The 27,012-nt window shown below is 39.6% G+C and overlaps 1 protein-coding gene across 6 annotated transcripts in view; it reads right to left on the reverse strand.

The window, feature by feature from the left end:
* Nucleotides 1-27,012, reverse strand: part of ERICH1 (glutamate rich 1) — an 87,349-nt gene that overhangs the window by 51,400 nt on the left and 8,937 nt on the right. For all 6 annotated transcript variants that reach the window (XR_012834401.1, XR_012834402.1, XR_012834398.1 and 3 more), the window contains exon 2: nucleotides 18,565-18,756. Coding sequence is in view for 1 of the 6 variants with exons in the window: in XM_075747269.1 (XP_075603384.1) it covers nucleotides 18,565-18,756 (192 nt within the window). In the remaining 5 variants the exon portion in view is untranslated. The remainder of the gene's footprint in view (nucleotides 1-18,564; nucleotides 18,757-27,012) is intronic.

Below are 27,012 nucleotides of genomic sequence, written 5' to 3' on the forward strand. Positions count from 1 at the left end.
GTTCTTTTACACTCAGCCAGCTCCATAAGCCAGCACAGACACAGCACTAGCCCTCCCCTTGGGGGCAATTTGCCCCTTTAAAACACATAGACAGAACTGTTAAAATAATACAAATAAAAACATCTTTGTCAGGTAGACACAATTAATCTCCCTACACCACAAACTTGCTAGAAGATCCAGATGACCCGAGTCTATTACCAAGCTGCAGCTATGGCTGGACTAATACCTACATATTTAAAATGCAGTTGTATCTGATAGAAATAATTCCTATTAGGAATTTATGTTTCTAACATGTAATCTAACTATACACACTGTATGCAAATATGTAATTTAACTATACACTGACATTTTCAGATAATGCTTCAAAAAGTGGAGCATGACTGATCATCTTAGATATCTATGATAAAGTACATTTCAGAACATTCAAGGTGCTTTTGAAAAACTGTATCATAGTTGTTCTCATCATAATTTTGTTTTGAGAACCTATTAGAAAGTTATTGTTTTTTCTGGAACAAGCCAGAAAATTTCAAACTGATATTGATGATTCTTTCTTTAAAAGATAATGAAGGAAAAGAAATAAATACAGAAAGATGAACAGCAATTGTGTAACTTGGAAAAAGATCCACTAAAAATTAATTTGGAATAATTCTTCAACAGATCCTTTTGATAAAGATGATGCCAAATCACTGAACTGGCAGTGCTTGCATTGATTTTTTTTCCTCCTAGCCAGGTTGATTAATGATGAAGTGCTAATTGGTGATAGTTTTAAATGTATAAATGTTTCCTGAGTTATTCTCTTCTGAACAATTTCAAGTTTCCCCTTTTTTTCCTTTTATATTTAGGTCTTGTAAACCAAAGATGACCATGAAAACATTAAACCCAATTTGCAGCAGTTCTAACTCAAACCCTTTAATCATAAAAGGAGTAGATATATTGGGATATTAACTTCCCAGGTCAAAACAGTTATATATGACAGAATTTGGGGGACTATCTGTAACGCTTATCTTACACAGAAGAATAGTAACAACTTCTACTATGTAAATGAGTGATGACTCAATTTTTTTTTTAAGTCGACCTGTTTAAATGGATGTCCCCAAATTACATATTTATTCACCCCATATGCATCTTCAAGTAGTTTACAAACTGTAAATCAAGTATTAGATTTTGCTAGTCTTATGCAAGTATGTCAAACCCAACTGTTAACATTAAAGCCCCCACCCCCCAAAAATCAACTATACACACAACTACATAATAGTGTATCAACAAATCTTCCAGTCTCAAGCCATTAAGTCTGGATTTTTCCTGCCTTGGGCTAAAAGATGCGTCAGTTTTAAAGTCAAACAATGTTGCAAAGCAAGTGGCTAAACTTATAAAAATGTGACATAAAAAGGTGTTTTGACTAATGAAAGTAATCAGATACTGGAAATACTCAAGAATTCTTTTCTATTAGTTAAAAGTCATAAATCTTATTTCTGAAGTTTTGTTTTATGGGGAAAAAAAAAAAAGCGCAGCATCTAAAGGATATTTACAAAACCAAAAAAAGAACAAGCATTACTCTTAAAGGCAAAGTAAGAATACAGAATAAATATTTTGAATTGAGTTGTCTCCTATTCATGTTCTTCTCCACAACATTCCCCACACAAAAAGCTCCTTTGCATGTAAATCAATCTTGTGCACAGAGTAGGGAAATGTATCTAAACTACACCGTTACCTAGGTTACATCTGCACATATGTCAGTAGCTTGGCTACTTATGTTATCTTTTACTATCTTACTACAAACAAGTATCAGATCCTTTAAGAAGGAGCTGAGGGTAAAGCTTCCATCTCGCTTTAGCAATATAAAATTGCCAGCTGCCCAGTCTGTCATCAGCTCAGGTAGTCACGATATATTTTGTTTCAAGGCTATTTTTCGGTATCTTTAAACTTTCCCCTACCTGCATCTCATAATGGTGGTACAGAACACCAGCATGGCTCCCAGAGGGCCTGAACACAAAGCATGCTTGGGCACACCTCAAATACAGATGTGGCCAGAACACAGGTTTGTATAATCTTTAACCAGCAAGCAAAGGACCAAGCTATTAAACCCTAAGCAGAGATTGAATCACTTCTGGTTCCTGTGGTGGGTTGGCCATGGCTAGCAGCCAACCCCTCCCAAATACTCGCTCACTACTCACTTGCTGCCCCTTCAGTAAGGCCAGGTTGGGAAAAAGTGGGAAGAAGACAAATGAGATGGCTCATGGGTCAAAGTCAGGGAGATCACTTACCACCTACTGCTGTGGGCAAAACCAGACTCAACTTGGGAAAATTAATTTACTGCCAGATACTTGAAATATTTACTTACTGACTCAGGTATTGAGAAACAGAAACAAAATAAGAAGCAGGAAGCATTAAAATATTTAGGAAAAACATCTTTCCGCTCCAGCTCATATTCACTCCAAACTTTCCTGCTCCCCACTTATTACCACCACAGGTTACACTCAGTCCCTTCAGTGAGGCAACGAGCAGCGCAAGGTGGTGGCAGCAGCTGTTACAGTCAGTATACAACGCTTTCTCTCTGCTGCTCCTTCCTTCTCGCTCTTCCTCTGTACCAGTGGGAGTTCTCTGTGGGCTGCAGTCCTTCAGGAATATTTGCTCAACCACAGAGCACCTCCTCGTCCTCTGACCCTGGTGTTCCCACTGTCGTTTGTCACTCTTCTTAGTTCCCTCCTCTCTCAGGGGTGTTCTCTCCTTTCTTAAACATGTTTTCCCAGATGCACCTCCATCACCTTGGCTGCAAATAGAGGACCCAAGTCCAGAGGTCAGCTAGAACCTCTTGCAGTCTCCCCCAAACAACTATCAAGTTAGCCCAATCTGACCAAGACCACGATCTTTTCCAGAGAATTATCCCTTGGAAACACCCCGCTATCACTTCTCCAAATAGAAGAAGAGAGTTCATCCCCAAAGAGGTCTTTACAGAAAAGCACAGGAAGAGAGGAATTGATGCTGGATCAAATCCAAGGTCTGATTAGTTCAGTATCATACCTTCTTCAAAAGTCAATATTCTTAGTAAGCACTCAGTGCATAGTGTTACGGTAGAAGTGATCTGGACAAAAATAAGGCTTGAATAAGGTCTGTTATCTCTTATAAAAAAGCTTGCATTACAGTACATTTTTACTTATTACGTAAACTAGAATATGACCATGTTCTAACTATTGCCCATCTTGTTACGTATAAGCAAGATTGAGACTACAACCTGAAAACTATGACAGTCCCCAATGCACATACAAGACTCCTTTACACAATGTAGACACACTGATGGACTAGCAAGACAAGTGCCTTTAAAGACAGTGCACATGCAAATCCTGGGCAAGAGAGTTTTGTCTCCTCCAAAAAAACCTTAATAAATTGAACTGTAGCAAAGGTGGTATCAGTGACTAACAGCAGAACACGCACACCACCTTGAGGGTCCTCCTGAGCGATGGTACCGAAAAATAGGTACTTTTCGAGTTGATCAATGTGAAGACATCAAGTTGTCCTTCATCAGCATGAACATTAAAACAAATCTGATGAATCTAAACACCCCCCGATGCCCCAACATATACACATTTTTGGTCAGATGATATCCAAGTTCCTGAACAAGAAGCTATAGTTAGTCTGTCATAGTAAGGTATGTGAAAGGAACTTCAGGGATATTATATTGTATACAATCATCCTCTGTTCACGGATTGACTTTCACAGGATTGTTTTCCAGTCTTAAGTCAACGCGCACATTAGAGTGCCTTCCACAAAGGCAGAACCTTTTAGCTCAAGTAATCTTCTGTGCAATCAGAAAGTACAATCCTTTTTCCTGGAGTGCTGCATAATTCCTGCTGCTTGACCTCAGCCTTCAGCAGGGTTCTCCCCCTCAGTACTACATAAGTCACACTGGAGACAAAAAAATGATGATGATAATAAGCAACCTAGCAACGAACAGACAGTCACTTACTGCTGGTCATTTGTTTTATTCAAATGATAGCCATCACGCAATAATGGAAATGTTGTGCTACTTTGCTGGGTGAATGGAGTAGTTCAATTATTTCCGTACAAATTCATGACTGTAGGTAGGAACTTGCCTCTCACAAAATTATAGAACTCCCTTATATCGAACTAATAAATGTAGTTGACTATTACAGTCTAATTACTTTAGCTTGTTTTAACACCTCTAATGCAAAAAATCTTACTAATTTAACTAATAGAAAAATTTCTCTCATCTGCAAATATGAACATTTAATCCATCCCTGTCATTATATCTACTTTATTGGAATAATCAAGGAGAGTCACTCAAGCCAGTTTTCAGCTGAAGAAGATACACTCCTTCCAATGATTCTTCATCTCTTTCTAAATGAAAAAGTTAACTAAATGTCCTTTGGACATCTAATTATCTCATGTTACATTATTTGCTACTGTCATGTATTTTATTGGCCCCGTACCTGTAACAGAATACTGAAAAAGTATTTTCTTCTGCAGAGTTCACTTCAGCTTTAAAATATTGAAAATGTCTGCTATTCTGTTTGGAATGATAAATTTCCCTGCTTGCCTGGTAAAACTTAAGTGTATAGTTCTATCCCAAATCACACAATTACACAGATTGAAACAACAAATGAAAGAAAAAAAATCAGATAAACAGATATATGTTGTCCTCTGGCTCAGAAAATCCTCAAGCAGCAAACTGCTGAGGAACATCATGGGGAAGTAGTACAATATGCTCTTTTTATTCCAATACTTTTTTTGACAATACTATTGGTCACTACATACTAGTGTAGAGATCAGTACTGAATTTTCCAGATTGACCTTAATTTCTGCTGCTTTATTCAGTTATCTTTAAACAGAAAGAGTCCACTATCCTTTGATGTTCAAGTAATAGCATGTTTTCACTGTGTTCACAGATTTTTATGGCTTTTTTTGTTTTTTGGTTTTTTTTTTTTTTTGTAGAAGCCTAGCCGTATTACAGAAGGCTGCTCTCAATTCTTCGGGTGTACACCATTTGTGTCTGCTAGCCTGCCAACCCTCAAGTCCAATCTCCCTCCTGACACTTCATATCCCCAGAAGTGCTTCAGAACTTCATTAAAAAGAGAAAGCCTAGATTATAGAGGTTGCTCCCTCTTCTCAAATAATGGAAATAACTATAAAGTCAATGAAGTCAGTAGTTATGGGAGTCTTTCCTAGGCATTCCTTTTTTTGACTTGATGACTCAATACACTTGATTAGATAAATAAAACTTCTCTTTTTTTTTGAATGAAAATTCCCTTTTTTACCCATAGCCCATGGTTGGTTGGCCTGTAAGGATTTGTGCCAGTTATCATACTGATGGAAAGCCAACAAGATGGATGAGCACAAGTAGTTTCTCTTTCAGCCCACCTTTTCCACATGTGAGGAAAATAAGGCTAGTGTATGACAATCTGCACCTGTTCCTCATCACCACCGGGCTGCTTAGGAGCTCAGATGAGCATAAGGTTTCACGAGGCACAGCGTGGACAAAGGGTGTGAAACCAACTCCTACAGCAGGTCCCCTCCCAGCTCTCTCGCCTGTGGAGAGCATGCAAACTGAACAGAATGCAAAAGAAGGGTAGCTGATGGCCAGCCTTAGAATTTGTCCCTTCCAACGTACTAAGATAACGACGAGGTTTCCAGTGAAACCAGATTGAGTGGTACCAATGAGTTTGGACAGATTCCCTTTTCAGCTAAGCATATTGTAATATTTTTTTTGAAAGAAGGGTCTACTTAATATTTGACAAGCTACATTTCAGCCTTCCTGTTTGTGTTGGTTTTGCGTGGCAAGGTTTTGGTAGCAGGGGGGGCTACAGGGGTGGCTTCTGTGAGAAGCTGCTAGAAGCTTCCCCTGTGTCTGATAGAGCCAATGCCAGCCGGCTCCAAGACGGACCCGCCGCTGGCCAAGGCCAAGCCAATCAGCGCCTCTGGGATAACATATTTAAGAAAGAGAAAAAACAGTTAGAGAGGGCTTTTGCAGCCAGAGAGAGGAGTGAGAAGATGGAAGAAACTCTGCAGACACCAAGGTCAGTGCAGAAGGAGGGGCAGGAGGTGCTCCAGGTGCCGGAGCAAGATTCCCCTGCAGCCCGTGGTGAAGACCATGGTGAAGCAGGCTGTCCCCCTGCAGCCCATGGAGGAAGGATGAGGGGGTGTAGCGATTCCACCTGCAGCCCATGGAGGACCCCACACTGGAGCAGGTGGAGGCACCTGAAGGAGGCTGTGGCCCGTGGGAAGCTCCACGCTGGAGCAAGCTCCTGGCAGGACCTGTGGCCTGGTAGAGAGAGGAACCCACGCTGGAGCAGGTTTGCTGACAGGACTTGTGACCCCGTGGGGGACCCACGCTGGAGCAGTTTGCTCCTGAAGGTCTGCATCCCATAGGAGAGACCCATGCTGGAGCAGTTCATGAAGGACTGTAGCCCGTGGGAAGGACTCATGTTGGAGAAAGTTGTGAAGGACTGTCTCCCGTGAGAGGGACCCCACGCTGCAGCAGGGGAACAATGACAGGAGTCCTCCCCCTGAGGATGAAGAAGTGGCAGAAACAACGTGTGATGAACTGACCGTAACCCCCACTCCCCGTCCCCCTGTGCCACTGAGCGGGGACAGAGGTTGAAGCCGGGAGTGAAGTTGAGCCCGGGAAGATGGGAGGGGTGGGGGGAGGTGTTTTAAGATTTGGTTTTATTTCTCATTCCTCTACTCTGTTTTGCTTAGTAATAAATAAAATGAATTCCCTCTCTAAGTTTGGTCTGTTTTGCTCGTGATGATAATTAGAGAATGATCTCTCTCTGTCCTTATCTCAACCCATAAGTTTTTTGTTGTTGTTGTTGTACTTTTTCTCCCCTGTCTAGTGAAGGAGGGGAGTGATAGAGCGGCTCTGGTGGGCACCTGGCCCTCAGCCAGGGTCAACCCACCACACTGTTCAAGCATCGGTATGATTACAAGGGAGTGAGAATGGAATAATGATAGCATCCAACTGAATGATGATCCATGCACTCACCTTGTATTAAATGCCTCAAATACTTCTACAAATATTGCTAACTTGATTACCTTTTCATTAAGCCCTCTGCACTTTGGAAAAGCCATCTACTTTTTGATTTTATTTATTCTGCTTTTAAGTTGTTTTGTGTTTTAAATTAACTTTCAATTTTATTAAAGTCTACTGTACTACGTTCAAACACCTGTTACAGGTTATATTAACACTTCCTTATTCAGATTCATCATCCAACTGATAAGCATGTAACTAGAGTAGTGTTACCCAGCAGCGCTGAGATCTTCAACTCCTAAGCCTGCTGTTAGAGTTTATTTGCAATTAAAGGCAATCAAAGTCCCTTTCTTGAGGGCTTTAGAATAGGGTGGGGCTTTTTTGTGGCAATTATTTGCCCAGCATTATTTCTCAAAGCTGTCTCATTAACTTCTCTGCAGGCTTAGTGAACTCTTGCCCATACAGTAACATTTTGCCACACTGTCTCTCACTCTAAAGTTTATTTCCACAAAGGCATTTGGACAACTTACACTTTTTATGGCCACGTATTTATTTCAATATAGCTTGCAGCTTCTTCAGTATAAAACATTATTTTCCACTGAATACTAGACCTCATCACATTCTCATTTGTATTTAGAGCAGAAATCAAATTTCTTTCTTAGGACCTGAATCAGGTGCAAGATGACCTAAAAACTAATGCAAAGCTTCTCCCCCCTCGTCCCCCCAATGTTAAACTATGCCACAGGTCATTATATATCTATATGAAGAAAAAACCAAAAAGCAAGAAACTCAAAACCAAGGCATGGCTTTCTCTTGCTTTTCATTCCTTAGAAGCATTTTTTTTGTGGCTAGTAAAAATGACATCACCACCTAAGTTTGGTTTAAAACATGTTTTTAAACCATTCTGTTTTCTATTAATATTTCCAGTGGAATAATTTTTAAAGTTATCAATGAAAGTAACATGGTCAAACTTAGAATTTACAGACCTTATTACATCAGTAAAGTTTTCAGGGAAGAGGGAAGGAGCTCAGAGAACTAGAGCATTAAAGAAAAAAATCCTCAGAAGTACTTCCTCATCATTGTCTCTTCCTTCAGCTTGATGCAAACAAAAAACTTCAGAAAGAAATTGAGATCAATAAAGATATACCCATTTTACAAGGTCCACATGTACACTAACTCTTAGGTTTTGGGGTTTTTTTTAGACACGTAGAAAAGCTGTATTATAGCCCATTTTACTGGAGACAGGACTTATCATTATAACTCAGCCTCAGTTTCGTTACATTAGAAGTGGTAGATGCTCTTTGTCACAGACTAAAACCAGATTAAAAGTAGAAATCCTTCTTCCTCTTATTCTCTCTCATTGTCAAAGGAAGAATTTTTACCTATGAACTGTTAAAACATCTACATTTCCTTGGAAAAATAAGGATAACAGAGCACTATACAAAGTGAGAGTGAAGTAGGGAAAAAGTCTTGATCAACGAAACCAAGAAACAGAACACTTTCCAAAGCAGAATCTGACTATAGGCAGATGGCAGTTTTAAAAATTACAAGATGGCTAATTTAAAAAGTGGTACAAGCTATGTTTTGTTTTCTGAAAGTTGAATATATGAGGTAATGATGAAACAAACTGCACAGCTAAGTGTTAAGTTATTTAACTTAAAAGGATCACTGTCTCATATGTCCCAGTATATAATTGTAGGCAATATTTTGATTAGATGTCTAAGTATTCTAGCTGCATAAACAGAATAAAGCTATCTTAACATTAAGTTACCACTCAGCTCAATTATTTCTTAGTTCTGCAGATCTTATTTATGTTCAACACAGTTTTCCAAAGCCAAATACATCCCTGTCAATCAATATATATTTTTTTTTAAAATAAATGCAACAACACTGAATTTAAAAGGCCATGTCTAAGGTGCAATTAGTTAATTACCCTCACTGATTAAGTGATTACATCATTACTGGGACTTACCTGAAACTAGACCAGGAAATAAACAGATGTGCTCATCAGAATAAAAGCAAACCAAGTTTAAGGTTTTAAACTTTTTTCCCCAAACCACACTTTTTTTATTTCCATAATTGGAAGTCATGAGTAAAAGTCCGTTCGTGTTTGTGCACAAAAATAATGCAAACCACAGAAGCACAAAAAGTGGAAAATCATTTGTCCTGAATTTAGTTCAGTACCAAGTTGACTTTAACCATTATTTGAAAAGCAGAAATGCTTACTGAGGGTACAGTTGGTAGGAAAGACAAGTAGGAACATATGTAACAGCAGAAAACACGAAATTTGACTCTGAATAACTACAGGCTTTTTTACAATTGTAGCTTAAAGTAATAAACTCACCAGCATACATGGGAGCAGGAGAGGCATCTCACACAACTCATTTTGTCATCAATACATTAAAAATAATTTCAAACAGGGAGACAAGGTGGACAGTGAGAATGCTAACACACACTATTACTATGCTACAGTTAGACAGTCCTGAGGTGAATCTATCAGCCCTCTTCTAGCTGAAAAATCCATTTTATCAACTTACACAAGTCTTTGTTGTTTCCTTTCTCAAGATAATTAGTTTTCTTGCAGCTGGCTACATTTAGGTTTAGAGTTTGTTTACACTTATAGCTAAAGCTGGCATTTTCTATTCCAATTAGGCAACCACTACATGCTATTAGATGAGCTACTTGTTAAATTGCTTTCAGTTGTCACAGAGGCCAGCAGATTTCTCTATGACAGCTAAGCTGTTTGAAATGAAGATGTAGAAGAAAAGAATGACTGAATGTATATACACATAAAAACACTGGAAAAGGAAGGAATCTGCCAACCAGCAGCAGAAAAAAAACTCCAAGCCAACCAGCATTGCTAGGGGAACTGGAGACTGAAATACAAGGCTGTTTCTATCACGACAGAAGTTACAGCTGTAAGTGCAGTCCACTCAGTCTGAACAGACACAGGGGAGGGTTTGTGTGTGTTTCGGTTTTTGGTGCCGTTTTCCCTCCTCCCCTAAACCCCAGATCTCCCGAAACAAATAGCTGCCAGCTATTCTCCCCCCAAACATATAGCTGCCAGCTTGTAAATCTGGTTGGGTACCATTGCTACCACAGCCAAAGATTGGTGTCTTCAGTCAGATGCTCTACTCGCTTCTGGATGTATCTGCACCTCTCCTATGAGGACAGGCTGAGACAGTTGGGGTTGTTCAGCCTGGAGAAGAGAAGGCTCCAGGGAGATCTAATTGTGGCTTACCAGTACCTGAAGGGGCCTACAGGAAAGATGGTGAGGGACTGTTTATCAGGGAGTGTGGTGACAGGACAAGGGCTAATGGGTTTAAGCTGAAGGAGGGTCGATTGAGATTAGATGTGAGAAAGAAATTCTTTACTGTGGGGGTGGTGAGGCACTGGAACAGGTTGCCCAGAGAGGTTGTGGATGCCCCCTCCCTGGAAGTGTGCAAGGCCAGGTTGGATGGGGCTTTGGGCAACCTGGTCTAGTGGAGGGTGTCCCTACCCATGGCAGGGGGGTTGGAACTAGATGATCTTTAAGGTCCCTTCCAACCCAAACCATTCTATGATTCTATTTTCACTGTATAATGCCACTGTAATATAGCAAGTAATGAGAGTATTTTTAAACCTTTGAGAGAAGAACATGAGTGTGTGACAACACTTTGTTGTATAATAATTATAATCTCCATTGCTCTTTAGCTTATTCACAATAGACAGCTTTTCAGAGTAATTAACTAAAAATGAAACTGAATTGTTTAACAAGTCTCTAAAGCTGTTTACTGCATTGGGTACTGATAGAGTTTAATTTCTCAAGCATATGCACCTCATCAATTTGATCAACTAAAAGCCAGGGTTGTTCATGCATATTTTTTAGACAAGTTTTGTCTTCTAGGCACTTCTGTCACAAACTTAAGTTTTCTATAACAGAATGGCTGCAGGAAGACAGGATTGGGATGAGTAAGGACACAGTCGAGGTGTCCCAGTGATTATTTCTTAAACATAGTATACTGTCAACATTAATAACTTCAATGGAAAAAGGAGAACACACATACAAAAAATAATCACACAGCTGTACTGAATCTTGACAGGAATTCCTTATATAGGACAACAATGCTGGGATATTTCACAGTTGATAGTCATCTACATTTTCACTTAATCAATATGGAGTAAATTGTATTTTGTCTATTTATATAGCATAATATGGATTCCCTTTTTTTAAAAAAAAAACCACCCTAAAACTTAGGCATAAATAATAGCTTGGTATTTTTCTTCATGGAACAGCATGCTTTATACAGAAAATTGAATACATTTCACCTGTATACAATTATCCTTCTTCAGCAACACTTAATTTTAGTTTTTGTACGAAAGATGCTAAACATTGATCAGTAAATCCCAAGTCCTTTAAAAAGTGGTTATAATTCTGATGAACACAAAGGCCTGAGACTAAGGAAGCCATTAAAAAAAGCCAATTCTACAATTAGCAAGTCTCTAGTTAGAAGCATGCATGTCTACTTTGACTATGTACTAAAGGTATTAAAGTATCAATGAGAAGTAGAGAAATCACAGAATTGCAGACCTCAAGAGAAACATTCTCCATGAAATTAATCTTTGTTGCAAGTAGATCCTGCCCTGACAAGGGTCAGAAACAAACACCACCAATTCTCAGAACAAAATTTACTCAAAACCCATATCTAAATAAGTAATTTGTAGTTAGAAATGCTTTATCAGTCTTTTGCCGGACTTTTTTTTTTTTTTCAGTGCAGCAAGTTTTTAAGCATTTATGATACTGCACTTGGAAGCATATTCACAAGCTTAGGAAAAAAGAAATTAAGTCCTCTTATTTGTAGAAGCTTTCAGTTTTCCATTTGCTCTCTTTAATACTTTGCCTGCCAAGAAGGCTCAGGTTTATTACACGTACCTGTAACTTTTAAATGTTTGAAGATAATAAAGCTGGTTATCTAGACCCTTTCAAATTTTATGTTGAAACAAGAGAAAAACCCTCTTTTCTTATAACTTCTGAAATTAAGAACTATAGCTCTTGCAATGGAAGAATCGGGTTCCTCAAGGGGAGAAATGTTTAGAAAGTCTTATGTAGTTGTCCTGGGGAGGGGGGAACCCCTATTTTGGTTACATTCATTTTCTCACTATTTTGATAGAATGGGGGGGGGGGGTGAGAGGAGCAGAAATCTGATTTAGGACCATTAGAATCCAAAGGTAAGGTACATCTTAGTATGCCCTTGAAGAGAAATTTGAGGCACAGGCAAGTGGTTGGGTTTGCTGGGGTTTTAAGTCACTTAAAAAAATAAAATTTTTCTCTTTTCAAGAAATAAGATACAAGTGACTACCCTCCTTCTTTGGGGTTCATCTGAAGTGTGGCATCTCCACAGGTTTTCTCCATCCCTAACATAACTACCACCTTCCTAAAGAAAAAGCAAATACCATTCAGAAGACCACTCTGTAGTCACAAAGGACAGCGTCCCTCAGGATCTTCCTTCAATCTCCAGTTCTTCTGGGTCTTACTGTAAGCTTCAGTTCCAGAACTATGTGGGGAGCTTTATGGGACAACTCTTTCTGATACTAAATGATTCCAAAATTAAATGAGAACCAGTCATTAACATGGGTCCTGATCTTCTATATACTTAAGCATCTAACTTCAATTTGACCTCAAGAGGCATATAAATGCAAATATTTACCGGATAAAAAAGTATGATCTTAAATTTTATGGGCATAAGTCCCTATTATGCTTCAAGATGCAGACATTTAAGCCAATGCTACAAACTGCATTCCGATAAAAATAAGAATCTAGGGGAGGTTAGTTTGTGCATATCAGAAATGGTATTTTCACTATTTGAAAATAACTGTTAAAGGCAAGCAGAACATCGATGACTTTTATAGTAAAAGCTGTTACTTAATGCTAGAAAATACTTAGACTTTAAGTCAGCTTCTTTTTAAAGAAATCCTCAGTTTATTATTGACACTAAATTAAATTTTTCAGTAGATTTTGAAGGATTGAAATAATCAAACTAGGAAGGAGTTCATATCTATACAAAAAAAATCCCTCTCATTTTCCATCTTAGGCTACTGATACTTAAACGACCAGCTGTTTCATAGTCATGCCCATAACCTTTGGTCTGCAAGAAGTTACTTAAAATAGTACATGATAAAAAAAACCAAAAATCAATGCCTTTATGTTTTTCCTTTTCCAAAGCCACACAGTTTATAGCTCCAAATCTTATAGTCTACCACTAAACACGTCCTTTCAGTGTTCAATATCATAAAATCACAACATGTAAGTGACCATTCATGCAAGAGCTCCTTAAATTCAGATGAAATCACAACCAGAGAAGAATGGTTAAGTTACCTGTTGGTTTCACAGATAGGCAACCGATTTTTTTTTTCCTGAGTTTATCACTGCAACCCTCTTCAAGGCTTTTTTTTTTTTTTAAGTACACATTTGTAGAACATCAAGCAAGGCAGAACCCTTTCTGTACTACCATAGCGTTTGCTTGCCTCCAACAGAAAACAATCTCAGTTAGTTTGCTGTTAATTTCAAGAACAGCCTTGTTGCTTTGCTGTGAAAATCCTAAATACAGAACTGTTCTTTTTGCTCCATGCTCACTCTCCCATGAGCTATATTCTATTAGGATTCTGGATCAGAAGATTTTGTTTCATTAACTTGAAGAACATTGTATTAGGAACCAGGTATAAACAATCAGAGGAGTTATACATCACAAGGTCAACTAAATTCTCCCCCTCACCTTGCACTTCAATATGAGTTTGTGCAGGGCTTAATTTATAAGGAATGGTATAAATTCACTACAAATGAAGGCATTTTTAGCTTAAGAAATTACTTCATAGTCATGCTTATTTAACACATCTTCATCACAGAGTCAATAAATAGCCTGTTACCTATTTTGAATGGACAATTAGCTCCCAATGTGATCTGTCGTGGTTTAATCCGTCAGGCAGCTATAACAACCATACAGCCACTCGCTCACCTCCCCCCTCACAGTGGGATGGAGAAGAAAAATCAAAAAGGAAGAAAAAAGGTAAAACTTGTGGCTTGAAATAAATACAGTTTAATAGGACAAAAAAGGAAGAGAATAATGAAAGTTATAATAAAACAAGTCTTGCACAGCACAACTGCCCATCACCTGAAGCCAATGCTCAGCTAGGCCTTGAGCCACACCGCCTCCTGGCCAACCCCCTGTTATACATGGATGTCATGGTTTTACCCCAGCCGGCAGCTGAGCACCACACAGCCGCTCACTCACTCCCCCCCCGCATCGGGATAGGGAAGAGAATTAGAAAAGTTAAAGTGAGAAAACCCATGGGTTGAGATAAAAACAGTTTAACAGGTAAAGCAAAGGCCGCGCGCACAAGCAAAGCAAAGCAAGGAATTCATTCACCACTTCCCATGGGCAGGCAGGTGTTCAGCCATCTCCAGGAAAGCAGGGCTCTGTCACACGTAACGGTTACTTGGGAAGACAAACGCCATTGCTCCAAACGCCGCCGCCCCCACCCCTCTCTTCCCCCAAGCTCCTTATAAACTGAGCATGACGTCATATAGTATGGAATATCCCTTTGGTCAGTTTGGGTCACCTGTCCTGTCTGTGTCTCCTCCCAACTTCTTGTCCACCCCCAGGCACCCCGCTGGCAGGGCAGTGTGAGAAGCAGAAAAGGCCTTGGCCCCGTGTAAACACTGCTCAACAATAAGTCCATAGAACAAAAACATCTCTATATTATCAATGCTGTCTCCAGCACAAATCCAAAACATATCCCCACACTAGCTACTATGAAGAAAATCAATCCTCTCAGCTGAAACCAGGACAATGGAACATGACATTCTATGCTATGGAACAACCTTTTGCCAGTTTGGGTCAGCTGTCTTTGCTGTATCACCTCCCAACTTCTTGGGTGTCCCTCACCTTCTCATTGGCAGACCTGTATGAGAAGCTGAAGAGTTCTTGACTGCTTCGGAACAACTAAAAACATCAGTGTGTTATCAACATTATTCTCATCCTAAATCCAAAACACAGCACTATACCAGCTGCTAGGAAGAAAATTTAACTCTATCCCTAAAATCAGGACACTATCAAATATCATTTTATAGAATAAACTTAATGCTTTATCAGCCTTTTGAAAGTGTGCCTCATTATTAACTACACAAAAGAAGTACTAATCTAGACGATCAAAATGGGTATCAAACAAATGGAACTGAACAAGTTGAGATTTCCAGGAAATCTGCTGTCACAGTAACGGGATGCAATACAGGACAACAGCCACACAATCCTTCAAAAGCAAATTCTACCAGAGAAACATATAAGAAAGCCCTGTACTAGCCAACCTTGTGACAGATTGGATGGGGAGCTTTTTAATTTATTTATTAATTTAAAAAAAATAATAAAAAAACCCAGTAACCAATTTCTAGAGTAATGTACATTGGAAAGGACTTTTGGAGGTCATTAGCCCAAACCCCATTAAAATTTGACCCAATTAGATCAAGTTTTCTAGCACACTGTTCAGTTTTCAGCTCCTCCAAGGATGGAGGTACCAAAACTTTCTCGGGGCAGCCCATTCCCAATGTTTGATCATCCCCAAGGCGGAATTTTCTCCCCCATGTATTTGGAATTACTCTTGCCGCAACAGGTTTGCTGCTGCTCCTCCTGTTGCTAAGCACCTCCAAAAAGTGCACGGCTCAGTCTTCTTTATAACCCTTCTTCACCATTTGGTAGTTGAAGTATTGAGATTTCCTCTTAACCTTCTTTTCTTATGACTGAACAAACTCAAATCTCAGTCTCTCCTCATACATAACATCATCTGGCTCTGGCCATTACAGTCCCCTCCATTGGACTCACTCTACTGTATCACTACCTTTCTTTTACTAAGGAGTCCACTGATCACAATACATCCAGTATAGACTCACAAATGCTGCTCCAGCGTGGTCTCACAAAAGAAACAATTGCTTGCTTCAAAATGCTGGCTACATTGCTAATACAGCACAATAAGTCATCAGCTGCCTTTGTGCAAGGATACAATGCTGACTCACGTTCAACTGGGCATCCACCAGAACCCCCTAGGTCTTTTTCTGTGGAGCTGCTTCCAGCCAGGTTACTCCAACCTGTATTGTTGGTTAGTTCTTGTCAGACGAGGACTCTGCACTCCAGCATTAATCCCCAAGGTACACCACTAGCACATAGCCATCTATCAAACTCTGTACTGCTGACCATCATCCTTTGAACCTGCCAGTCTATTTATCTGACCATTCACTTACACAGTTGGTATCTCACCTTCCTGGCTATAAGAATACTACAGGAGACTATGTTGAAAGGTCTGCTAAAAAAATTAAAGATGATGCACTGCGCCCTCCTTATCTACAAGACAGTCACATCATTATAGAAGGCAGTTGCCTTCACCAAAAGTACAACCTGGTTTTGGTAAATCTAGACTTACTGTTTCCAATTACCTTTTTGTCTTTCACATGCTTGAAAAGAGCTTCCAGAAAAAGGATTTACTCCGTAATGTGCACACAGTTTTCCAGGCCCTCCTTCTTGCCCTTCTTGAAAATGGGTATGAAGTTTGCCTTTTCCAGTCATCGAGGAACCTCCCAGTTGCGATGACTTCTCAAAGAGGACAGAAACCAGCCTCACAATGACATCAGCCGGCACCCCTGGATGCACACCACCTTGTTCCACTGACACACAATTGTGCAACTGGCTTAACCACTCCCCAGCTATGATCATCTACTATGAGTAATGCTTCATTCACATCGACTTTATCATTAGGCTCAGGGGCCTGAGGACAAGTCTCACCAGCAAAAATAAGCAAAAAAAAAGGCACCAAGTACTCCAGCCTTTTCCTTGTCTTCTATCACTAGTCCCTTGCTCATTGAGCAGCGTGCCCACCTTTTCTTTAGGCTTCCAGTTGTTGCTCCCATCCCTCCTGTTTCTTCCCACATCTCTCCCAAGTTTCAACTCCAGCTTTAGGCTTCCTAACTCCACCCCAGCATACTCAGGCAACATCTCCATCTCTCTCTTGGGTAGATGCTTTCATCTTCTCTGTATTTCCTTTTTGTGTTGTAAAAGCCCAGAGGTCCCTCTTAGGACCTCAGCTACCCTGCACTTAGGGGTAGCTGTTGACCCAGATTGTTGTGAAGAAAGAGCTACTCTGAAAGACCTGTAAGAGGCCACCTCAGCAGGGGGCCCCTCACATCACTCAGGAGCAGCTTTTAAGCAGCTCTCAGCCTGAGCTAGACTGCAGCCATGCCTGCGTACATACCCCAACTGATGCACACCTTGACTCACAGACTTTACATACTGGCTTGACCTCAGACCTACCTTGTCACTCTTGGCTTGCCTGCTGTCACTGGCCTGTTGGCCAAACCTGGTTACTGTTACCAGATGTGCTCCGTTCTTTTTCAGATACTGTGGGACTGCTTCCACAGTGATGACGCTGTTCCTGTGCCTACCTTGTCCCAGCTAGACTTCCCTCACCTTCCCCCTGCTGTTCCCTGACGCATCTGTGTTCAGTCAGGCATCCTGCCACACTGGCTCATTTCAGCTACAGAAAACCGAGTAATTCTTGTGCTTTGAGAAGGTTATTCTTGAAGATCCACCTGCTCTCTGGAGCTCCTTTGCAATTCAGGCCAGTCTTCCATTCAATCCTACCATGCAGATCCCTGAACAAGACAAACATCTATTCTTCTGTAGTACAAGGTTCTAATCCTACTACTCATTTTTCTCACTTCTTTAAGGACCTTAGTCTCCTGCTCCAGACCACATCCACAATCAGTTCTTCCTTGTTTGTGAGTAACAGGTCTAGCTGAGCACTTTCCCTAGAGAAAGCTTTTTATACTCTCAGGAAACATGCCTTTTTATTTCAGGTCAGTTTAACAACCTCTTTCATTTATGGCAAAATTTGGTTTTAGATGAGCTACAACACAAAGCAATTCACACTTCTATACTTATGCACAGAGCCTTTCACCCACAAGTGATATCACAGCTACCTCATTTTGCAACTCCTTGGTCTTTTGGCACAGCATCCACTTTTTAGAACCCATTTGAGAAAGGACTTTTACTTACCTGTCAAAAATATTCATGTGCCACTTTCATTGCATACACACACACAAAAATGCTCTTTAGCAGGGTACTAATATAGTGTCTGAATTGGTATTTGCCTTCTGTTGGGTTTACATTCCCCATAGGGTTTCTTTAGTAACCTCAGGGCAGAAGGAAGTGTTGGATCACATATTCCCACGAATCTTTGGGTGTATCTCTAATAGCTGAGCAGAGTTGTAGCAATATAAGTCATTTTCTCACTGTTCAGACATTACACCAAAGACAGTTACAGCTTACACTGACGTTTCATATTAGCTAATGCATAAATGCAGAGTTTAGCAGATGTACCAAGACTATTTCTTGGCTTTTGCAGGACTTACACACTAACCTCAAGTGTTCTAGGTATTAAGTACCACTAGCGCTTGTATTAAAATTTGTCTTTTGTATCAATAGATGAAACAAGATGTTCTCAAGTAAAGTAACTATATTTGAAAGCATATTATCAGAAAAAGGACTATGTAGTCTCACCTTGAAATGATTTGCATGTATCAGTTGACGTGCTAGCATCTGCTGATGAAGTCTGAACATTATCCAAAATCTTTTCTTTGGATTTTGAGCCCAGATTTCTGAGAATCACCTCTTCTTCTCTACTTGAAGTGTGTGCAAGAGAAGGTGATGAAGTTTCAGCATAGAGTCGTTTCAGTACCTTCCCTATAAACACTGTGGGGTAAGAAAACTCTTTTAAACAAAGAGAAATGCAGTGCTTTAAAAGTATTTTAATACTTTAAAAAACATCAACTAAATGATACAGGATACTTTCCTCCGTATTTCATGCAAGCCTGTTTTCAGTAGTCCCTACCTCTCACAGGTAAAACTGATAATTAACATACTAAAGTCCTAAACCTGAGTCAGAAAAGCAGTTTTAAACCCCCCGAGTTCACTAGCAAGGTTACATATAAAGTCTTCTATTTGACTACATTTTGGCAATAAATTAATACAGTACATTTACAGACTAAACACACATTAATTTTTTAAATTCCTTTTAAAACAAGTATCTTCCTACACAAGTTATAAGACTGCTCAAAATGCAGGTCTCTTCTGGCACAGAGGCACTGCAGTTGAATCACTCATTAAAATCAGTAAGCTACAACTATTAAATCACATAGAGAAACTAGAAGTAGACAGCAGCAGAAACACATGGTAACCCAATTATTTCTACAGAATTAACAGTATTCTTATACGCCTCTTCCTCTTATGGGTCCCTTTCTGACGACACTGGCAATCTGCTACTAGTTACTCAAATGCAAGCATCATTTGATTAAAAAAAAGAAATACAGGCAAATAATCTACTCATCAGCAAAATTATCTTTATATGGATGCATGCACATTTCAATCACTTGAAATTATGTATTATAAAAAAAATAAAGTAATACTAAGAATTTTTTTATCTATTGCAAAACAACATCCCCAGTTTCATGAATACTACATGGTCAAGCAGATATTGCAGGATAGGGGGAAGAGTGAAAAAGAGAGATTTGCAGAAAAATGTTACCTAAACTCCAATTGTAAGTTGCATTTACAGTGTATGGGCACTCTACAAGCAATCTGATGCAGATTCTTAACAAAGTAACTCCATCAAGAGAAAAGGACTTATGCTGTTCTAAGAAGAATGGCTCCTACTGCAGTTTCACAGAAGAACATACTATCACATGACTCTTCAATAAATTATTTTCCTTCACAACTGAAAAAAATCACCTTCATCAAGCTGGGAAATCCTTGAGCAACCAGTCCTTGATAGACAAACTTTATCTCCACGTGTACCTTGGCGATATGCTTCAATTGTCATGTAAATGACTAACTATGGGGGAGAATGTCTTGCTGGACTTTTTTTGAGCTCTTACTAGTTTATACATGATCATTTACTCTTTGCTTGTACCCAATCTCTCGGATAATCACTGACCTTATGAAAGGCCTATGACAAGATATAAGCCTGAAAAGATACTTGTACAGAAAGCTTTACTTATGAAGCCCAAATTTTAGTTTTTCTACACTTGTCCATCATTCAGTGACATGAACAAACCTGTGACAAGCTGCCAGTGATGTCCTCCTCAAGTAAGCACAATCCGTTTTGCAAGTTATAGGTTAAGACTACCATTCCCAGAAAGACAGACATCAACAAGTGACTGTGTATTTTCTTTTCATAAGGCTGCCTTACCAGGGTATTGTAGATATAGCTAGAGACACAAAATCCACAGTTACGCTCTCCTCAAAGGACAACTAGACAAAGTGGACAGAAATAAGCAGTGTAATAACACAAAGTTAACTGCCCTTTGCAGATCTCTGACTCTAAAGCAAATTATCCAAGAGGTTGATCCTGGATCCTTTGCCAGAGTACTGCTACTAACACTGCAGCATTTTAATGAACTCCAGTGGAGCCATTACTAAATGTCATGGTTTAACCCTGGCAGACAGCTAGCCCCACACAGCTGCTCACTCACTCCCCCAAGGTGGGACAGGAAAGAGAATCAAAAACATGGAATTGAGACAACTCATAGGTTGCAATAAAGACAGTTCAACAGGTAAAGCAAAAGTCACACGCACAAGCAAAGCAAAACAAGGAATTTATTCACCACTTCCCATGGGCAGGCAGGTGTTCAGCCATCTCCAGGAAAGCAGGGCTCCATCAGGCATAATGGTGACTTGGAAAGACAAAAGCCATCACTCCAAATGCCACCATCCCCCTGTCCTTCCTCTTCCCCAAGCCCCTTCTAAACCGAGCATGACATCATATGGTATGGAATATCCCTTTGGTCAGTTGGGATCAGCTGTCCCAGCTGTGTCCCCTCCCAACTCCTTGTGCACCCCCAGCCCACTCGCTGGTGGGGTGGTGTGAGAAGCAGAAAAGGCCTTGGCTCTGTGTAAGCACTGCTCAGCAATAACGAAAACATATCCGTGTTATCAACACCGGTTTCAGCACAAAGCCAAAAACCAGTACCACAGGAGCTGTTATGAAGGAAATTAACTCTAGCATAGCCAAAACCAGTACACAAAACTAACGTTCAAGCACTTGTACGGAAGAAGCTATTCTTCCGAAGCAAATGATCGTTAGGATACTGATGAATCTACATATGGAAAGACATCTTCTCCAAATCTGCTGAGGAAAGCCAGCCTCCTCAGTGGATTTTATACTCCCCCATCTTGAAATCTGATTTCTCTAGTCATCTGTTCAGTTACCCAACCCCCCCCAGAAGAAAAAAAAAAAAAAAAAAAAAAAAGGACTTCACTCTTTTTCTTTCCTTTTTAAAATATAGGGACTATACTCATATACATATTAACATTGCTTCAGAAAGCAATACCAGTTTTGATACATTCATTCCTTCACATGGGGGTCTCCCCATCTCTAATACCTAAGCTTGAGAAAGCAAGCTGAAACAATGCCTGCCTTTGGACAGTGGGAACAGTGAGGAAAGCATCCTTTCACAAAAATCTGTCTTGCTTAGGAAGAAATATCTAATGATACATTTACTTCAGCAAAGATGTGGTTTAGCTGCCAACACCAAAGCAGCATTCAATCTTACAGGCTGGAGTTTTCAGCTGACACAGGAAGAAGCAGCTGGGTGCAGAGTGGGGGAGCTCTTTATTGCCTGCAAAGCTTTCACATCAGTGTCTGTGCACCTCAGCACTGCAAAGTCATTTCTTAAGACTAGTAAGTCTCAATCACCACAACAGAATGCAAATGAGGAGCGGTCACATCTAGGCATGACAAGGTCCCTGCTCAGAAACTGATTATTTCAAGCCTTCTGAAGATAGCAGGAAGCAATGTATCCCAGCAGTACATATTCCTCAGGAGAATGAAGGAGGTATGAATAGACAGCAGTTGAAAAAACTGACTAATTTAGTCTGGACTAGCTGGAATCCTAAGTATATTCTAGCCTGGAAAAAAAAAAAAAAATCCTCCTGCAACCCAAAACTTTTTGAACAACTCTGTCCTGTGTATCAATGAACAGGGAAATTAGGCTCTGAGGAATATCTATCCTGCCATACTCAGCAGCTTTACATGCTCTGAAGAAGCACTCTACTTTGCAGTTAAGTCTCAGAGCTGACCTACCAAAACATTCTTCAAGTGACAGAGGATGCTGTTTCCTCAGGGTTTTACTGCTGCAATTACTTAAAAAGATATCCATAAGCATTGGCTTACCCACGGGAGGTTGGTCTTGCCTGATGCTACAGAGCAGCTTTCCTCCCCTATTCAAAATTCTCCTTAACCTGATGTCTTTGGCACTATGCAGCATCAGAGATCAGTCCATCTGGTAAGATTTGCTCTAACTCTTAAAAATAACTACCTCTTAACAGGAGATTAGCAATAAAGAAAATTCAAAGAAAAATATCTACTACCAGAGACGTATCTAACCTATTAGAACTCCAAAATGAATAAGACTTGCTCTCACCATACCTATAGCATAGCCAGTACATAGGATTATTTGTTGCTGTTGTTGCTGATGAAGCATTTGTACGGATTCATGAGGTCTTTCAACAGACAAGTCTGGGAACACTTTTCCACTTTTTGTAGCAGTCTGATGTCTCTAAACAAGCATATACAATTTTGAAACGTCTTTTTAAAAAGACCTCAGAAAAACATGAGGGAGACCACAGAAAGATGGGGGATACACTATCTGGAGTCAGAACCAATGCAAATTGCCATATTTACACACATCATTAATGCACAAGGGACTGAATTTAATACATTCTACTGGGTATGTTTTTGAGGACATTCTTGAAAGCTGTATTCACATATTACAAAACCTGGTGTTCCAGTCTGGAAGACAAAGAACAGGAATTATCTCCAGAACTGAGCCTGTAATTGATCAGCAAAGAAATGTGAACAGCAATAAGAAGCCAGTTACAAGAAAGGAGAGGATAAAAAAAAAAAAAAAAAAAAAAGGAAGCCTTGTTGCACAGACTACTGCAAATGTATGTCTCCTCTTAGAACAAAGCTGTCTCCAGAACTAACAGATGAGAAACTGGAAGTGAGAGAAGAAAGCAGATAAGCCGAGAGGTTTAAGGGCCAGGAATGGCAGTGATGTGGCTGAAAGTAACATACATTTGTTAGCATTAGTTCTGCACTGCTTTCAGCCATCCTTACTTCCCTACAAAATCTGGGACAGCAGATAGTCATCTAAGAAGTTTTATAGGGCATAGACCAGGCAATAATTAATGAAAGGAAGACTTCAGTTCACCCAATCCACGTCAACTACCACAGCAGCTTACCATGGCTCTATTTCTCTAAGGTATAATTGATAGCTCATTACTCCCAGCCTACTGAAGGCTGAAGATGCTCTCCAAGTTCTACAGGGAATGTATTCTGCAATGTGAAGAAAAATTTCTCCATAGCTATATGTTACAGAAGGAAGACGTGGCTTTCAACACCCGGTCACACAGTGACAGCTGGAGGAAGCTCTAAGCCTCTATGTTAGATGAGCATGGCCCAGGGACCACCACATTTTGGAGTTCTGTGTTATCATAGCAGACTTAATTGCCACTTTAGTTAAGAGTGGTGTGTGGAAAGATTTTTTTCTTTTGCTGATGTCTCCAGAGTCCAAACAGAAGCACCAAAAAACCTCTGAAGAAGTGCTTGCCACGTTTTGTGTGCTCTTTCCCCTCCAGGAATCTGACAGGACTTTAATACTACAATGGATAGATTCTACATGCTGTGAGATATATAGTACAGAAAACAAGACACTGAAGCTGAGTGATACATTAGACATTTTATCATCATGAACTAAAGATAACTTTGTGTTCTGACTCTACCTGGATTTGCCAGACATCAGACTGTGTGTGCGCACATGTGGTGGTGGCTGCAAGAGTTGTGCATGTCACACCAATTTTGTGGAATAGATTGAACACAGTTCAAGATTATACAAAGGGAACTTCACAAAGGGCCAGAAGAAGGTACTGCACAGTAATATTAACAGAAATACCTGGCCCAAATCCTAAAGGTTTAAAGAGACTCTTAACTCTTCTGCTATAAGACCAGGCTACAGTGACACTGTGTCTATTAAAAAGGTTATAAAGGGAAAAATTAAGCTTTATGGATTTTTTTTCCCATAGGGGAGTGAGGGGAGCTAAACACTTAGGGGGACAAGCAAACATTCCTAAGTGGAGATTACTAAACTGGAGGTGACTACAGATGAAAAACCTGTGTGGTTAATCAATCATAAGAGAGACTGAGCCACTACTGCGATGCAGGTTACGCACAATGACGATGTGATCCAAGACACTATTGGGCCAAGTACTTTTTAATCTGAGACAGGAAAATTAACTACATTAATATATGAATCTAGACAGATCTCACCAAAAACCTTGAACAGCCTTAAGTCTGCTGCATACAAGCCAGCTGAACTCAAACCTGAGCAGACACAGAGAAAAGTTTTTACAACAACCAACAAGATACAGAATAACAAGGAGAGCTTGGGCTGTTTAGCATAAGCAAACAAATGCCAAAAGAATTTTAAGCAAGCAGTGAGAAGTGTAGCTCAAGGATAAGACTACCTTTGACCATGCCGCAAAAATATTAGAAACTAACGGCGAATGAGAATTGCTAATCTCAACTCACCGATGAGCATCTAGCAGTATTGGAACATTCTTCTAATAAACTAACAGGAGAAAATAAAACTATAGTTACAGAACTCTCTTACATTGAGCTCTAACTCCTATGAAGAGTACAGGGCTGACTGCGAACAGAAGAGACTAGAACCAACTGCACTGAGCACTGCTTTTAATGCTATATTCTTCACAGATCACTCCAGGGTTCCTTACATTTGGTTAATGACATGTACGCAAACTAAGCCAGAGATCAGATGTATGTGATCGCACTGGATCCTTTTATTTGTTAAAAGGAAGTAGACAAAGTTTATCTTTGTTGTTATGAAGGTCACCAGGGAAAGAATAGATTTCCTAACACAATGGTGGAAAATTTTTCCTAACACAATGGTGTATCTATTGCACAAAATACATTTTGGATTCATTATATATATATGACAGATTTAGACCACTGTGTGATAAATTTACATCAACAAGAGGTCTAAAACAGGTCTCTGAAGTTAAAGCTAGTAAGAAGAAGTCATGACAAGTCCAGAGAAGTTGACTTTCATTAGGTACGCTAACGGTGTACAAGACAGACATTCATAAAGAAAAAGTTACTAGTTATACCCACTGTGTGGCTGTTTTTTTAAACAGGTAAAAAAACCCCAAACAGATTTTAATCTGTAGAGCCACTGTATTTTCATTCAAAATAGATTTAAAAACATGAACTTTCCTCACAGCATTATTAAGAGCCTATGCCATTTTACAGTGAAGTACGCAACTTCCGCGTACTTCCATAGCTTCAAAAAAACAGCATGGTCTTGTGCCTGAGATGTAGGGAGCTGTAAACACAAGATGAAGAGAGCAGTTGGTGTATTTCTGCAGTTATAATAGAGTATTTCCTTTGGAAGGGACCTAAAACAATCATCTAGTCCAACTGCCTAGAAGTTTTCAGTAGAAAACTTCAGTTCTAATAGACCTACAAATGTGAAGAGCTTATATACTCTAGTCTTGTCTTCTGAGTAAGTTTTCTGTGTAGATTTCAAAAGTGAAATAAATTCAATTTCTAGATGAAAGCACACAACACTATCAAAATACACAGCCTGCAATTGAAAGCACTGAATGTTCCTACTGTGCAATGATCTGAAGCATCACCAGAAGACACAGAATTCCAGGAATTCCTCAGTGACAAAAGGGAGACAGTATTTTCAGAAATGAGAACAAGTTGTAATAGGTGCCAATAGTTCCATGGCTAATTCTTGAGAACTCATGTGTTCAAATACTGAGGTGCAAATACATCAGAAAACTCAAAAAGCACAAGGTCTCTACAGTTTGACATAAACAAAGTATAACTCCAATAAATAGAGTACAGAACACATGCTGACTAGTAATACAAATTGTGAACATCCAGGATCTTTCTACCTCAATTTTGTAAGAAGAGCAAAAAGCCTTCTTCAAATAAATGCATTGTTTGGCATCTATATATTTAATTACGCCACTTTACATTTCTTATGTACATGAGCAGACTACCCACAAACACACATGGCAACACTGCAATAGCACTGCAGATTTATAAAGGTTCTCCTGGGATTGACAGCATCACTTAAAACTCAGTTAAGATTACAGACTGTAACAAAAGCATGCTGAATAACTAAACAAATAAAGTTCTGAACAATATCAAAAGTGTTCCTGTCCAGCTGAGTGTAGGAGGCAACAGTTTCCTCAAAAACATTTCTGTGGAGAATGCTTGCCATGTTCTTTTGGCTACTTGCCATACATACTGTAAGCACCCCCACCACATTTCTCAATTGGTTGCCTTCTGCCTACTCAAATGCAACTTGGGCAGCAAGAATAAAATAAGTCACATCAAGAGCACTGAACACATTAGAACTCTGTGAAGCTCGCAAGTTGCCCTACTTGGTCTCTCCTTCCTACAAACAAGAGAGTTTTCCAAAAAAGGGAAGAATCAGGAATTTCTTCTGAAACCATCCCATGTGTAAGATGGGTTAAGATGCTATTTCTGCTAAAGCAGAATAAAAGAATAGCAGAACAGAAGAGGATGGAAAGAGCAGACAGAATGATAATCCACATGCAGAACATATGGACAAGGCTTCATCAAAATGTTCAGTTCATCTCTGTTAGCGCAGAATAGTCTCTGATATTCAAAAGGATTTAAATCCTTGAAGTCTCTTTTATTATGTAGATATCACATCGCCTATGAAGGCCATGATAGGACAGTTACTTTATAGAATGGTCATAAAAATCACAGAACTGTTAAGGTTGGAAGGGACCTCCAGACATCATCTAGTCCAATCTTAAGGGTCAGAGTAGGACCAACAAGAACAGATTGCTTAGGGCCTTGTCTAGTTGGGTGTAAAAACCCCATCACCTGGA

This window comes from Balearica regulorum, chromosome 3 (genome assembly GCF_011004875.1).
Source record: "Balearica regulorum gibbericeps isolate bBalReg1 chromosome 3, bBalReg1.pri, whole genome shotgun sequence".
In the NCBI taxonomy this organism is placed as follows: Eukaryota; Metazoa; Chordata; class Aves; order Gruiformes; family Gruidae; genus Balearica; species Balearica regulorum.